The sequence below is a fragment of the Lutjanus erythropterus genome, chromosome 20 (genome assembly GCF_056507025.1).
Source record: "Lutjanus erythropterus isolate fLutEry1 chromosome 20, fLutEry1.hap2, whole genome shotgun sequence".
Taxonomy (NCBI): Eukaryota; Metazoa; Chordata; class Actinopteri; order Lutjaniformes; family Lutjanidae; genus Lutjanus; species Lutjanus erythropterus.
In genome coordinates, this window is record NC_139336.1 from 26413297 (window position 1) to 26428106 (window position 14810).

The 14810-nt window shown below is 38.6% G+C and overlaps 1 protein-coding gene across 2 annotated transcripts in view; it reads left to right on the top strand.

Annotated features, from left to right (window-relative positions):
* The window catches only part of kcnt1a (potassium sodium-activated channel subfamily T member 1a), a 51520-nt gene that overhangs the window by 7809 nt on the left and 28901 nt on the right, over positions 1–14810 (top strand). The window contains exons 1-9 of one of the 2 annotated variants that reach the window (XM_084745706.1): positions 3688–4166; positions 8462–8541; positions 8868–9015; positions 10187–10234; positions 10583–10631; positions 10732–10791; positions 11114–11188; positions 12505–12588; positions 13105–13199. In XM_084745706.1, the coding sequence (XP_084601832.1) occupies positions 4078–4166; positions 8462–8541; positions 8868–9015; positions 10187–10234; positions 10583–10631; positions 10732–10791; positions 11114–11188; positions 12505–12588; positions 13105–13199 (728 nt within the window). In that variant the 5' untranslated portion in view covers positions 3688–4077. Of the gene's footprint in view, positions 1–3687; positions 4167–8461; positions 8542–8867; positions 9016–10186; positions 10235–10582; positions 10632–10731; positions 10792–11113; positions 11189–12504; positions 12589–13104; positions 13200–14810 lie in introns of those variants that run through there. The other variant, XM_084745705.1, reaches the window with a different exon arrangement.

The window sequence follows — 14810 nt, forward strand, 5'->3', positions numbered from 1 at the left end:
TCTGACTATTGCACAGGTGTGTCTTGGACTGGTCACAATCAAAGGACACTCTAGAATGTGCAGTTTTATCTTGGAAAAAGAAATTTGCAGATGAAAGCAGCCCATCCAGGTACTTTGCCCCATTTTGGTGAAAGCAGCCCCTCTAATCTGATTGACATTCTGAGGTTTATGCCACTTTAATTGCAAAACAATAAGACTCACATTTTACTTTTTAGCTATTAAGAGCCCAAATCCTATGGGCGTACACAACTATCTTATTGAATTTATTACCTTTTATATGAAATTACAACTACATTTGACTTCAGAGTTTAAGATCATGATTCTGTTTTTTCTAATAACGACTATTCCAATGTTGGACTATTGAGTTCTACCCTGCAGAAGTCCACCAGCCTCTCTTTAAGGAAGGTGGCCTTGTGGGTTACCTGAATCCTAACATGTGACCTAGACTAGATTGTGAGAGTTATTTAGCCGTTTTGGTAATTTGTTCTCACTCTAAACTGATTACATCTGTGGCTAAGTCAAACTCCTGTCTCCATTTCGCTTGCCGTTTGTGTTCAATACGGCAACCATTTACTACGAACTGCAAGAAGCAGAAAACGGGTCAGTTTTACTCCCACTTCCTGTGTTCCTTTATGCTGTTTACAAGGTTCATGATTAGGCAGGAGGTCATCTTAATTTCTGTGAATTATTAACACTGAAATACCCTCTGTCCCCGGCGCTCTTTCACGCAGACTGTTAAACCAAATTCCACTCTAAAAGCAGGTGTTTTATAGTGGGCTCATATTTTTTCACAGTAAAAACTTTTGTTCCACCATCACTAAGACTCCTCTCTGATTCATTTTGATTTAGAGGCACAATCATAGTACACTTTATTTTTTTTTATTGTTCGATGTGTAAAATGTTTTGCAGCAGCTTTTAAGAATTATGCCACTATTTTTTTTTCCAATTTAGTGTCGGCACTTTTACGGAACTTGTTTTAACCTAAAGCGGGTGTGGTCATTCTCAAGATGTCTGCTTCAGTGTATTGGGAGTCATGATCCACCCTACTCTGCTACTGATGGGCTGACATTGATATTCTTACCCTATCCATGACCCTAAATCACTCCTCATGCCAAATCCTACCCAATGAAGGCAATGAGTACTAGTGAGTACTAGCCAGTCAGAGGTAGAGCAGGGTGGTATCTGTAGCCGTAATGTAAAACAGACATAGTTCTTTGCCCAACAAATATATTGTTTCAAGATAAAACTGCACATTTTAGGGTTTCCTGGCCAATCCAATGCACACCTGTGCAATAATCATGCTGTTTAATCAGCATCTCTGTATGCTGCACCTGTCAGGTGGATGGATTATCTTGACAAAGGAGAAGTGCTCACTAGCAAATTTTGTAAACAAAATTTGAGTCAAATAAAACCCTTTTGTGTGCACAGAAGAAGTCTGAGATTTTTTTTTTGTTTTTTGCTTTAGCTCAGGAAAAATGAGAGCGAAAACAAAAGTGTTATGTTTGTATTTTTGTTGAGTGCATAAATTAGAAATGCACAAGTGAAAATGTCACAAATTTTTCCAGGAAGGCGTTATGATGTAAAGGTCTTCTCATGTAACATGGAAATCCACGCTGAGTGGCGTTACAGAACCAGTGTGGGCGAAGGGAGTTCAAGTGGAGTGGCCTCTCCTGGTATTTTCAAAAGCACTGAGTCATGGAGGAGGTCATCTATAAATTACTACTTCAGACTCTTCATAATTAAGAGAAGACAAAACGGTGGGAGGGACGCAGAAGAGAGTGCGAGAGCAGAGAGAGCAGAGCCTCCTACATTGTTGTTGATTTTCTTCTTGTCTGCATTTTCTACTCAAATCCAAAAAGGGAAAAAAAAAGCATCGATCTTTCTGTTGCTGTCGTCTGTCACTTCTGATGCCAGAACCTCCACATCAGCAGAGCAGGGAGAACTGCCTCTTATTGTTCTCTCTTGACAGATGAGAAAAACAGAGAAACAGAAATACAAACGGCACATGCCTCAGGGCTTTGTGGGCTATAAGTCATGATGAGGGCTTCAGATGACACATAAGAAACACGTCTAAGACACATATCGACACATGCTGCAATCGATGAAAACACCTGCAAAAAAAGACAAATGTGATACAAAGATTAGTTTGGTCTATAAAATGTCGAAAAATGAAAAATACTTCTTTCAGTTTCTTAAGGCTAAGGGTGGTGTTTCACTGTTGCCTGTTTTGTCCAACCAGCAGTCCAAAAACAAAACAAGAAAAATGATCGTATTTTAGAGCAACAACCGCTGAAGTTTTAGCATATTTGCTTAAAGGGATAGTTTGGACTTTCTGAAGTGAGGTTGCATGAGGTACTCAACAACAGTCAGTGTATCTACAGTAGGTCGTGGTTGGCACGCCCCCAGCTTGGAGAAGCACCAGGAGTACAGGTGAAGGAAGCTAAGCAGTGTGCTGCTGTGAACAGAGTCAACAAAAGGTATTTTAGCAACTTAAAAAAGCTCCACACAAACTATCAACCTGCCTTTTTTTTTAATTGAGGCTGTTCTTTTTAAAATGCAGTGCAGAGCGTTTTTTAAATTGTTGCAACCACTTTATCAGCTGTCTTTAGCCTGATGGCAGTTTTGCTGTGACATAAACTCAGATCCTAACTTCTTAGCTGGTTAGCTCCCTAAACATCAGTAATAAAAAAAACAGACTGGCTCTAATTGAGGGTGGGAGGCTGTTTCCAAATATTACAGGGGACACAGGGAACCAGACCCATGTGTAACCCTCAGAAAGAGGAGAAATTACAAGCAGCTTGCCAGAGAGATGTTGAAAGTGAGCTAACGTTAGCTTAGCACAAGCCATGAACTATATGTTACAAGTTAAGTTTAAATGAATGAAAACAGCTTACTAAAATCTCAGGTATGCCTGCTGCAGGCCTGCTGTTTTCTGTTCGGCTGATAAAATCACATAGTTAAAAAGTATCCAGCAACAGCCACAAGTAATTTGTCCTCCATGATTGTTATTTTCAAGCATTTGTAAACTTTGTCCTCAACACCACAGAAGGTCTGTCTCTCACTTAATTATCTGGTTAGACACTGGGGGGAAAAAAAACGATGATGTTAGGCGCTTTTCTGCTCTAAGCTTAAGTTTTTTCAGCTCACGATGCTCAGAGCGCTCCTGCAAAAATGCATGACACTTTGAGCATCTGAAACATGAGGGGTGCAAAGCTGCCTGTAGAAAACAGCTGGAGAAAGATGCCTTTTACCGCCAAAACTGCGCTACATCTGATGGGGGGCCTTAAACTGGTAGTGTTTTTTTTTAGGCGGCCCTTTTTAAAATTACTAAAACATGTTTCGCTGTCGACCCTGCCCACAGCAGCAGATTGCTTAGCTTCCTGTACCAGTGCTCCTACTGCTTCTCCAAACTGGGGGCGTGTCGACCACCATCTACTGCAGGTAATGCACTGGATTAGTGCCAACCACACTTTAAAAAAATGCGAACTATCCCTTTAAGAAATCATTTTAAAAGTCAAACACTTTAAAAACTATTTATTAGATTATTCTTCTGCCAATTTACTAATCAATTAATAGTACTACTAATACTACTACTAATAATAGTGATAATAATGAAAATACAAATTCCTCCGGTGTGTGACACAGTGTTTACAGGTTTTTTTCAGGAGCTGCAGTGCTTGTGGAGATGAACATGCTGCAGACATCAGTTCGGGTTATTCCAGTCATACCAACGTTGCTGTGGCAACAGGCCCGCGCACGAGAGAGAAAGAGAGAGAGAGAGATTGTATACATTTCTAAAAATATTCCAATAAGCACTTCATTCTTCTAAATAAATCACTAATCAAACGCTGCTTTGTCTCTGAACTCTTGTCTTTTGTAGATCCTTTTTGTAATAGGCGCGTTTTAAGTTTTTTTTTTTTTTTTTTTTTTCCTCCAAAGCTCTAAGTTAATTCATTTTCCGTCAAACACAGTTGTGTTGTTTTGGAGCTGCAGGGAGGCGCGCTGGTCAAGAAGCTTTTATACTGAAGGAATTGAGGCTGACTGCACGACGCAGCCACAGGTGTCAGTGATCGGACGATGGATCCGAACATCATCATCCCGACGTGGATCAATCCCACCGTGGGCACCTGGAGGTCGGACCCGTTCGGTAGTGACGCCGGGCAGAGGTAGGGCCACATGGAGCAAAGTGCTCCCCACCGTAAGTGTGCGTGACGTCCAGATGTCGGTGGAGCTGGATGCCTTCATGTTGGCACAATGGGATAAGTTTTTATTGCCAGTATACATATATGTTTTTTTTTTTGGTAAATTGCAGTTTATGCGATGTATTTTCATTTTTGACTGATCAACGTGATCTCGCTCTGACCGGTTTGATCAGCGCGCCGAAAAAAACTGCTGAGATGCACAGAAATGACTGCGTGTTTATTTATTTATAGTAACAAGAACCGAAAAGTCAGCTATTCGTGTATTTATTTACTTTATTCATGGACGCAACTGCTGTTATATAAAGTAGAGCTGCAGCTATCGATTTCTCGATTGAATGTTTTATTGTCGTTTTGTTCAAAAACACATAATGAAAAATGCTCCTCACGATTTCCATGTTTATTTATAGCCCACAAGATGCCAATACCGATATAAGGGAGTAGAACATTTCTTTCAATCGGCCAAAATCCTTATTTATATATATTTAATGTTCTTTTATTGTGATTTTATTTTAATGCCATTTTATTTGATTCAGTTTTTATTTTGCTGTTGTGAAGCACTTTGTAACTATACTTTGAAAGGTTCTATAAAAATAAAATAAAATTAATATATATTCAATATGATATGATATTTTAATTAAATTATAAATAACTATAAATAAAAGAAACACATACACTATAAAGATAAAAACAAACAAACAAAAAAAAAACAATCTCCATTATGTCCCGTTTTTGTTGATGTTTACGTTTTAATATCAGAGTATATCAGACCACATATACTGTATGCTGATACCAATATAGACTGATATAGCCTAGCTGTGACAGGCCAATATTGACCAACAGATATGGTCTGGCTCTAAAAATCAGAAATCAAAGCATCATGTGTCCACATATAGAGGAATCTCCAAATATATAAAGTAACTTTTGGCTGAATTCACAACTACATCAGTACATTAATTTACATTGGTCATCCAAAATTAAGTTTTTATTGGAGCCCTTCTCTTAAAAAAACATGTCTGTCACATGGTTTTGTTGTTGTTCTTTCCATTAAGTACACTGTCATTAACCTGTCTTGCTTTTGATGTGGGGTGGGTGGGTGCTCTGGTTTGAGCAAAGATAAAGGGTTTATTATTATGATTATTATTATTATTATGATTATTATTATTATTATCACTAACATCAGAAAAACATATTTTTTTCCCAGTTTAGAATCAAAACCAGTGAATTTCTAACAATTTTGCTAAAGAAATTAATTAAAAAAAATTTACTTTAAAAAATAATTCATAATTCATCCAACAAGCAGCCCAAAAACCTAATTATATTCAGTTCACTATCACTTAAGACAAAGAAAACCAGAGAAATATTCATTGATTATAACCACAGCCAGTGCATTTCTGACATATTTGCAAAATGACTTGATTTAAAGTGTAAATAATTTTAATTGTGCAAAGCCCAAATAAATTAATTTTCTGTTGATGCACAAATTATTTCAGCTCAGCTTTGATCTGATAGAACCAGGCCTGTTTCAGAGCTGATTTGGACTTTCAGAACTCGCTCAGCGGAGGTTAGTCATTTTAAAAGATCTGATTACTCCCAGAGCTGCACGTCTTATTGCCTGAAACTCCAATGTGACACTGCAGTATGACTAATGTCAGACCACTTCAGCTGGTAATTGTGTGCTCAACAGGAGCTGATTATGGGTCATTACTTGCACCATTATATGAGTGTGTGTGTGTGTGTGTGGGTGGGTGGAGGGGTGACACACACACACAGACAGTCAGATAGACAGAGAGCAATCTGTAGGACCCTCGTGAGCTCTCACTTGAAGTGCCTTAACCTCCAAGGTCCATCCCTGCCCTGCTGCTGTCCAGATGTGACAGCTGTGTCCCGATCAGAACATTCCTCCGTCGTCGTTTCACCTCTGAAGGGTTTTCTTCTCCGCTCCGTGCTGTAGTTTTATCATCGTGCAGACCTGAAATAGCAGTAAGCAGCGCACGCTGAAGGGATGTCGGTGCATCCAACAGCCCACACTGTGTTTTCCTTCCCACTGTGAACCTTTCAGCCACGAGGCGATATTTGGGATTACTGCAGGCGACAGCACAGCCTCGAAATTCTTCTAATCTCTCTTACGCTCGGTCTCTGTCTTTTAATTTTTCCCTGCACTCTCTTCTGAAGGCTGCAGTGTGAAGATTATTAGTGTAAAGATTTTCTGTGGGTTGCCAAGCTACCTACTGTATGAGTTGTGCTTCTTCTCTCTGACTGACTCTCCTCCTTCTGTGCTTTGGCTTACAATTTAACAACCAACATGCACTATCATTTCAGAGTTAGTAGATTGTTTTCAAATTCTAAGAGGAGATTTTTTTTTTACCCACAAGAAAGTTACTCCTGATGGCAGTGGTGGACTGAGTGAGGGGCAGGTGTAAAAAAGAAAGAAAGAAAGAAAGAAAGAAAGAAAGAGTCCTGTAAGTCATTACAATGAGAAACTTTCCTGAGCTGATATATCAGAACAATAAGAAACTTCCTCAAAATGAGGTAGTATCTCAAAATAATGGCTTATTATCTCAAAACAATGAGCTATTACCTCAAAATAAAGAAACTTTCTCCAAATAATGACTTATTATCTCAAAATAATAAAAGGTTTTCTCAAATAATGAGTCATTATCTCAAAATAATGAGAAACCGTCTCAGAATAAGGACTCGAGTGCAATACTTTATGAGTAAGTATCTCAAAATAATGAGTTAGACACTAAGTCAAAGTTTTGTCAGTTTAATAACTTCCAGGATCTTTTCTTTTCCATCACACTGACAGAAATGGGCTTCCTTACCAGCATACAGAAAGTCGTGATGCATTCATGGTGAAACAGTTTCAAATCTTGGTTAAGGTTAAAACTGTGACTCAGAACTTGTGCACCTCAGTAACAAAAACCATCTAGACGCATGTAGAGGCCAACTAATTTTCTAGCAGGCAGGGCACCTGGAGGGCACTGTAATTTAAAGGCACCCATTAGTGCACTGCATCACCTTTTGTCTCTTATTCTATCTGCCATGGGGCAGCCAGCAGGGCACTTTCAGATGCATTGTTTTTCCAACATTGGGGCACCAGGGGCAACAATTAGACCTTCTGAAGAAAACTTGAATGGAAACCTATTTTTTTCCTTTATTCTTTATTCCAACAGGAAAGTTTGTGATCAGTTTACTCTGAAATAACATTAGTAAAATAAAAATAAAGTAAAATAAAGTAATAAACTTTGCTTGCAACAATATTGACAACTTGTGAGGTCATAGTTGTTACTTTTATATGGAAGATATTTTACGCAGAAATAAATTTAAAATGAAATTAGAGCAAACTACCAAGGAAAACGAAAAAAAGCAAGTAAAATCATTTTCCTCTTAAAGAAGAAATCTGTAATATATTTACTGTAATAAATGAAAAAAACTCTGATATGTCATCAGAGATCAAGGAAACACGTTAAGTTGAAATACTACAGCTGTGGGGTCTGCGAGGTTTGAATACTTCAAGTTAATTAGAGTTCAAATTAATGCAGAATGTTTGCAGAATAAGTAAGTGTCTGTTTATGAGCCGTAAGAACTCATTAATAGTCTTGCAGAAGCCGTAGATGTTTATAACTGTTAAAATGTCCTGCAGAGCTTCCCTGAGTCTGGGGAGGAGGGGGCACAACTCTCTTCAACCATAGAGCCTGTATTAAATATGATTTCAACCCACTTAATAAAGCGTCTGTGTGTTTAGTACAGTGACTGCCGTGCTAATTTTTGCACACACAGTTGCTACATATTGCTCCTTTAACATTGAACTTTTTTTGATCTCTGTTTTTTTTTTTTGCTATTTCACAATATAAAAATAATGTTTATGATATTTCTTTTCCCTTTTTAATTTAATTATTGCCTGATTATTCTGCTTACTAAAATAATACTAATTTATGCACCATTTTCTCATTTAATTTTCCATTTTCCCTTTTAAATTTAATTCAGGGTAAAATGATCCGCCATACTGTGACAGCTGCTCTTTGCTTACTTCGGTTTGAGCCGCCTCTCTGACAGTAACCCTGTCTCGTAATTGGGAACAAAATCAGAGACAGATAATTACCCAAACCCTCCTCGGGCAGATGATTAGAAAAACAACATGATGAATATTCATGCCGTGTAAAATTTCATCCGTTAAAAACTGCTCTGAGAAACATCTGCGTGGCTGTTTGTGCTGCTGATCCTCGTGTGACAGTTCCTCTCCCCTTGTTCCCCGTTAGGGTGCAGGTGGAGTTTTACGTGAATGAAAACACCTTCAAGGAGCGTCTGAAGCTTTTCTTCATCAAAAACCAAAGATCAAGTAAGTGGATGGTGCAGTCTTCTCACGCACTCAAAGTAGCAGTTGCGTAATTGAAATACTCCATTAAATGATAACGCAATAAAAGCAATAACCACAAACTTGTGCTTAACGAGACCCAGATGAATATAGAAACACACAACAGCACAAGTTTCTTGCTTAGCAACACTGTATTTAAAGAGAATTACCACTTTGCTGCACTGTACTCTAAATCTACACACATAAGTACAAGCACACACACACCGACGTTGCTTATGAGTTACAATAAATCCCATTTTTGTTGCAAATTTATGGCGTTGTTGTGAAACGGCTGCGTCTTCTGCCTTTAGGTCTGAGGATCCGTGTGTTCAACTTCTGCCTGAAGCTGCTCACCTGCCTGCTGTACATCATCCGCGTGGTGACAGACAACCCCGTTCAGGGCGCCAACGCCAGTCACAGCGCGGGACAGCAAAACGCTCCCAGTGGCAACAACAAATGGTTTGTTCACACTGAGGGAAATGTGTCAAAGTAAAGTCAAGGTTTGGAATAGCACATTAACACATGGAGGTGTCTCAACACCAGTGCTGGAGGAATTATTCAAATCCTTGAGTAAAAGTACTCATGCCACACTTTAAAAAAAATACCTCATAACAATTAGTCTTTGTTCTGCTTTCAAAAAGTTAGCGCTATTTTATATCTTTAGATTGATTGCTTTGTTTGTAAAAATTTTGAATCATCCAGAGCCGGAAGTGGCACTTCAACAATGTTTGTTTTGTCCAACCAACAGTCCAAACTCATGTGTTTGAATGAAAATTGCTTAATAAACTGACTTAAAGGTGGAGTACGCAAATTTACAGAAAGACAGTTGATTATTGTGAGTCCCATTCCCAAGTTTTGAAACACAGACGCTTTTTTTTTTGGTGGTTCGGACCAACCTGGGAAAAGTGTTGGCAGCAAAACCATTGTTTTCCTACAGTACAGCGCTCCTGCCGCATGCTCTTCTCTTGCATCATGTGATGCACTTTTCTAGCAATTTTTAGATGCACAGTTTTCTGTGCGTGGTGCAAAGTTTCTTGTAAGTTTACCACTTCAATCTCACTTTATATCCAAGTTTATTTTCTTGTAAATTTATGACTTTAATCTTGAAAATGTTGAGTTTTTTTCTCTGAATATCACCTCCTCCACCAGTCCTCTGTATTGTTCTTAATCTACAATGGCCTTCATACACCACTGTAAAGGACAGTGAACACAAAGGATAAATTATTAAAAGAAAACTAATTAAAAAAAAGGAGAGATACAACTTTGAAAAAAGTAGAGATACAACAGCAATAAAATGTTGATAAAGTGCAAAGAGATGCTCTGAGAACTTAAACAATCATCAAACATGAAGATCTTTAAAGAAATTTAAATTTTTACTGCTGCTCTGTAAAGAATTTAAGGTTTTTGTGTGTTTAACATGAAAAACTTAGAATATAATCACCATGCTTGCCTGTTAAAATTAAAAACTAATTTGAGACAGATGAGCATGAAGATTTAAGAGACTGATGGATTCATTGGCGTGTATAAGATCCAATGTAAAAGACTACAAATAACTTCACTGTGCACATCATTAACTTTTAATTCTGCATCGTTTTGTCCTCTTTTCGTCACCATCATCTCTACTCTGCAGCGTTGACTGCCAGTGGAACGGATCAGTGCAGGACAGAGAAATTAACTGGTAAGCAGCAGAAGGTGTGATTCCTGTTAATATGGTCACATTGGTAGGAAATGATTATGGAGCCTCTGGTAAGAGCAGTATTCTGTGTGTGTGTGTGTGTGTGTGTGTGTGTGTGTGTGTGTGTGTGTGTGTGTGTGCGCTCTTTCAGCTCATTTCCTGCAGTCACCTCACCAGTGTTTTCATTACGAGGTCGATGTTAGGCGTTGTTAATTGGACACATTAGTATTTTGACTGTATTTATCTCTCACTGATGGTATAAAACAGATAATAATGCATTTCATCTCTAGAAGACAAACACATATATATCAGTTAATTGTTAATAAAAGAGTTGTATGCTTTGCCTGACAGGGAGTTGATCTTCTGGGTGGATAGAAAGGATCCTCTTTGGGCCATTCAGGTGAGTAACAGCATAATATAAAAAATATTGATTGATTTAAATACATGCTTGGCCATGTTAACGAGGTTGTGTTTATTATTTCCTGGTTCGGTTTGCACAGGTGATTGTGGCCATCATTAGTTTCCTGGAGACGATGTTACTGATGTATCTGAGCTACAAGGTAAGACGCGCAAAACAAACACTCGCCGACTTCAAGCGTGTCAGCATGATTACAGAATACAATCTGTACAATTAGTCACTTACAGTCTGTGAGATTGACAGTACATAAGTGGCGTAATTATCCCAAGTCATTTGTCATGGCTACATTAAGGAGAGACGGTAATTACAGGATCTGGTTGAGGTGAAGGATTAAGTGGTCGTGGAAAGTGACAGACTACAATTAAAGGAATGTATCTGTGCAGTGACTCACGGTCTTTTGTGTGCCTACAGGTAAAAACTGTTAAAAAGTCTGTGCATGTTTTTTTTTCTTTTTTAATTTTTAGGGGAACATTTGGGAGCAGATATTTCAGGTGTCTTTTCTTCTGGAGATGATCAACACAGTTCCCTTCATCATTACGGTAAAACTTTTACCATGGCAACAATATAATACTGTCATATGTTATGTTAGCTATAGGTAAATAAACCCCAGTAGTCCAAAAAAAACATCCCATTGGACCAAAAAAACATTTGTCCAGCAGCCCATTTTCCCAAAAACCAACACCAATTGCTCTGAAGGCCTGTTGCTCAGAGCTTGAGAACTGTACCTGAACCCAACGGGACCTGAAGGGACCAGACAGGTTTGGGTCTGGTCAGGCCATTTTTCTCATATATTTCATGGGCTTACGTCGGGTTTGGTCTGCATTATTATTATTGCTCCAAAAATACCAACGCTACTGATAATACTAACTAAATAACTAAGTAACTTAACTAACTTCAGCACTATAGACAGGGCAGCAGTCACTGAACTAACAGCTGCCAGAAGAGTGTATATTTTCGGAGCAATGGGCGTTTGTTTTTGGGATAACAGCTATTGAACCTTCCTAAGTCCCACCCATTTTTGCCCTTTGGTTTCTGTCTCCTTTCCTATTTCCTGTACTTACACATGCTATGTGTGAGGCTCGTCTATGTTGAAAAGAAAATGATATTTGGAAGATGGTTAAAAATGTTCCTGAGGGACCTGTAAATCTGATATATAGTATCATCTTAAGTTAGCTAATGTTAGCAAAACACTAAGTAAAGAGCTAGGTAATGGTGTGGAAATAGTCCTATCAGTCTTGGGTGTATTGGGTGCTAAATTAGCAAATATAAGCATGCTAACAAGTTATGCTAAGATGACAAACATAGTGAGCATTTATCTGCTAAGCGTCTGCGTGTTAGCACAGTAGCATGCTGACATTAGCATTTAGATCAAAGCACAACTGTGCCTCAGCCTCACAGTTGCTAGCTTAGCTTTAGACTCTTTTTTTCATATTTGTACAGTGTTAGCCTTCAAGATTAGCAGCCATAAAATGTAGTGTAAGTCAGACTGAGCTATAATGTCGTAGATAGACACCAAGAATCGAGACAGAGACATGGAAATGGCTAGAAACTGCAGACTGTAACCCTGCATGACAGTGATTTTGGGTGTTAAAATGTTAGACAGAGAACTTATATACTCACAAGCCACAACACATAGTATTCCCATTGGTGTGCACTTTTTAAAGGTGCAGTAAGTGGTTCCTACCGCCCTGTGATTGGCAAAAGTCTCCCGTCACAGGCTAGATTTTCTGAAGCCTGAAAACGTATCCAAAAGGCAATAGCAGAAGTCTAGCTGTCTCTCAGACCACTTTATTGATCTTTTACCCAACGAAACCAAAAATATCCATTTAATTTAAATGTCTCACTGTTTCCTCAGATCTTCCTGCCCTCGATAAAGAACATTTTCATTCCTGTGTTTCTCAACTGCTGGCTGGCCAAGTGCGCTTTGGAGAACATGATTGTGAGTCAACAAAAGCATTAACTTAATTGTTTCTGGTAATGACTTGTTTTTAATCAACACTTTAATGACTTTGTTAAGGCGAGACGCTTTGAGTCACACTGTGCCGGGTCAGCTGACAGCTATACACTATCACAGCCATGTCGTTTCACTGCGCTCATGTATACAAGCCTTCATGTTCGCAGTCATTTCTACCATGCCATTCTCCGGCTTTTGTGCTGCTGTGACTGTGTGCACCCTGGAGGGCTTCCACTGGGAGATAATTTGCGAGCCTGTCTGCATTTTATCATGTTTTTCTGTATTTCATTCTGTTCAGCTGTTTTGCTGCAGCAGGAGGCATCCGAGAGCAGAACCATAATGCTTCATCTCCATTCGCAATAGCTAAACTAATGGTGTGACAGAAGTGACATGAATGATTAGAGACAACATTTCATAGATGAAAGTTGATATCTCTCTTTTATATGAGCGGATTTGAGTTTTTAGCTTCAAATGTTAAAGTGTGCTGTTGTTATTGGGTAGAATGATGTCCACAGAGCAATCCAGAGGACCAACTCAGCCATGTTCAACCAAGTCCTCATTCTCATCTGCACCCTGCTTTGCCTGGTCTTCACTGGGTGAGGCTGCTTCTTCAAGGATATTATTTAGCTGTTTGTCAGGTTTTCCTGTCATTCTTTAGTGTGAATGACTCATTTAACCTTTCTGTGTGGATATTCAAATTAACAGGATGCCAAAATGCTTTTTTTTAATTATTCAGTTCAGTTCTCTGCAGATGTATAGTCTTGGATTTTTTGAAGTAGAGTTGTGCCTCCATGTTTAGAGAAGCAGCAGGAGTACGGGTGTATGAAGCTAAGCAATGTACTGCTGTGGAGAGTCAGCAATAAAACTTATTTTACCAACCTAAAAATCAATATCAGTTTAAGCATGCACCATATATAGAATATTTTCACCACTTTATCTTTGCAGTCAAACAATCTTTTTGACGGGAAACTACTGTTACAATCCAAACACCTTGTAAAAACACAGATTTTAAGTCGCAGAACACAGGAGTTGCTGGTCTGCTGCTGCCTCACTAAGTTAATTTGTTTGTGCATTGTGTAGTTTGACTCACCAGATGCACACTGCTGGTATGAGTCCTGCCGCGGCGTCACTATCTATGTTTTCAAAGTCCGCAGGAAACAAGAACAACCACGTAGTTGCAACCTACACATTGAAAACTGCAAATTAGCGCCTGGGATGCTAATGGTATGAATATAAACAAGCTAACAGCTGATAGTTTTTCTTTTGCAGTGATGTAGTCATTTTAATGCCAGAGCTCGCCTCTTGACATGTAAATCTTCCGCCAAAACAAGTTGCCCCCTTGACGCTATTTTGCAGCAGCACAATCGCTGCATCCTGGACTTAGTGCTGCCCAAGATGTTTGTGATTGGTTTACAGAAATGCAAAAACAGTGGGGTGTTTTTTCCCCCTCTAGCATAATGTGCATGTGTGGAGCCAGTCCTCTCTCCTGGCTATGCGAGTCTATTGTGTGACTCTGGTGATACCCTTTAAAATACACAAAAAGCCACATAATAACACAAACAAATGAGGCAGCAGTAGAGCAGTGACTCCTGTCTGGTGTCTGTAGAGAGAGAAATATTTGGCTTATATAACAGTCAGAAAAGGCTGCCTTATGGCAGGGTAAAGCAATGAAAATATTCCAAATATAGTGTACATTTAAACTTAAAATTATTTTTTAGGTCTTGCCTTTTTTTTCAAGGTGGCTAAAATGCGTTTTGCTGCTGACCTGTTCACAGCAGTACATCACTTAGCTTCCAAAAAAAAAAGCCAAACTATCCCTTTAAGTCATTATAAGTTATATCTAATGTTTTATCAGCATCAACATCTCTGTCTCAACAAAAAAGTATACTTTAAGCTTCATAGGTGCATCGGTTGCATATCTTTTGTACTATATTGCATTACATGGGAAAAATGCCTATGATACTGTACATATTTTTAACTGTGTAAAGTTGTTCTACAGTGATTAGCCAGTTACCGTTAGAGAGCAACTAGACATATGACAATATCAGCATAAAAAAAAAAAGCAACAAGCATAACTGGTTAATGTTGTGAAGAAATGGTGTCAAATGTTGGCGACACTTTCCTTTTCTGGTCTGTTAATGATTCCTAATAATTTCCTCAGGAAGTTTCCTGGAAATAAATAATCATCGTGTAATTAAGTGCCAATT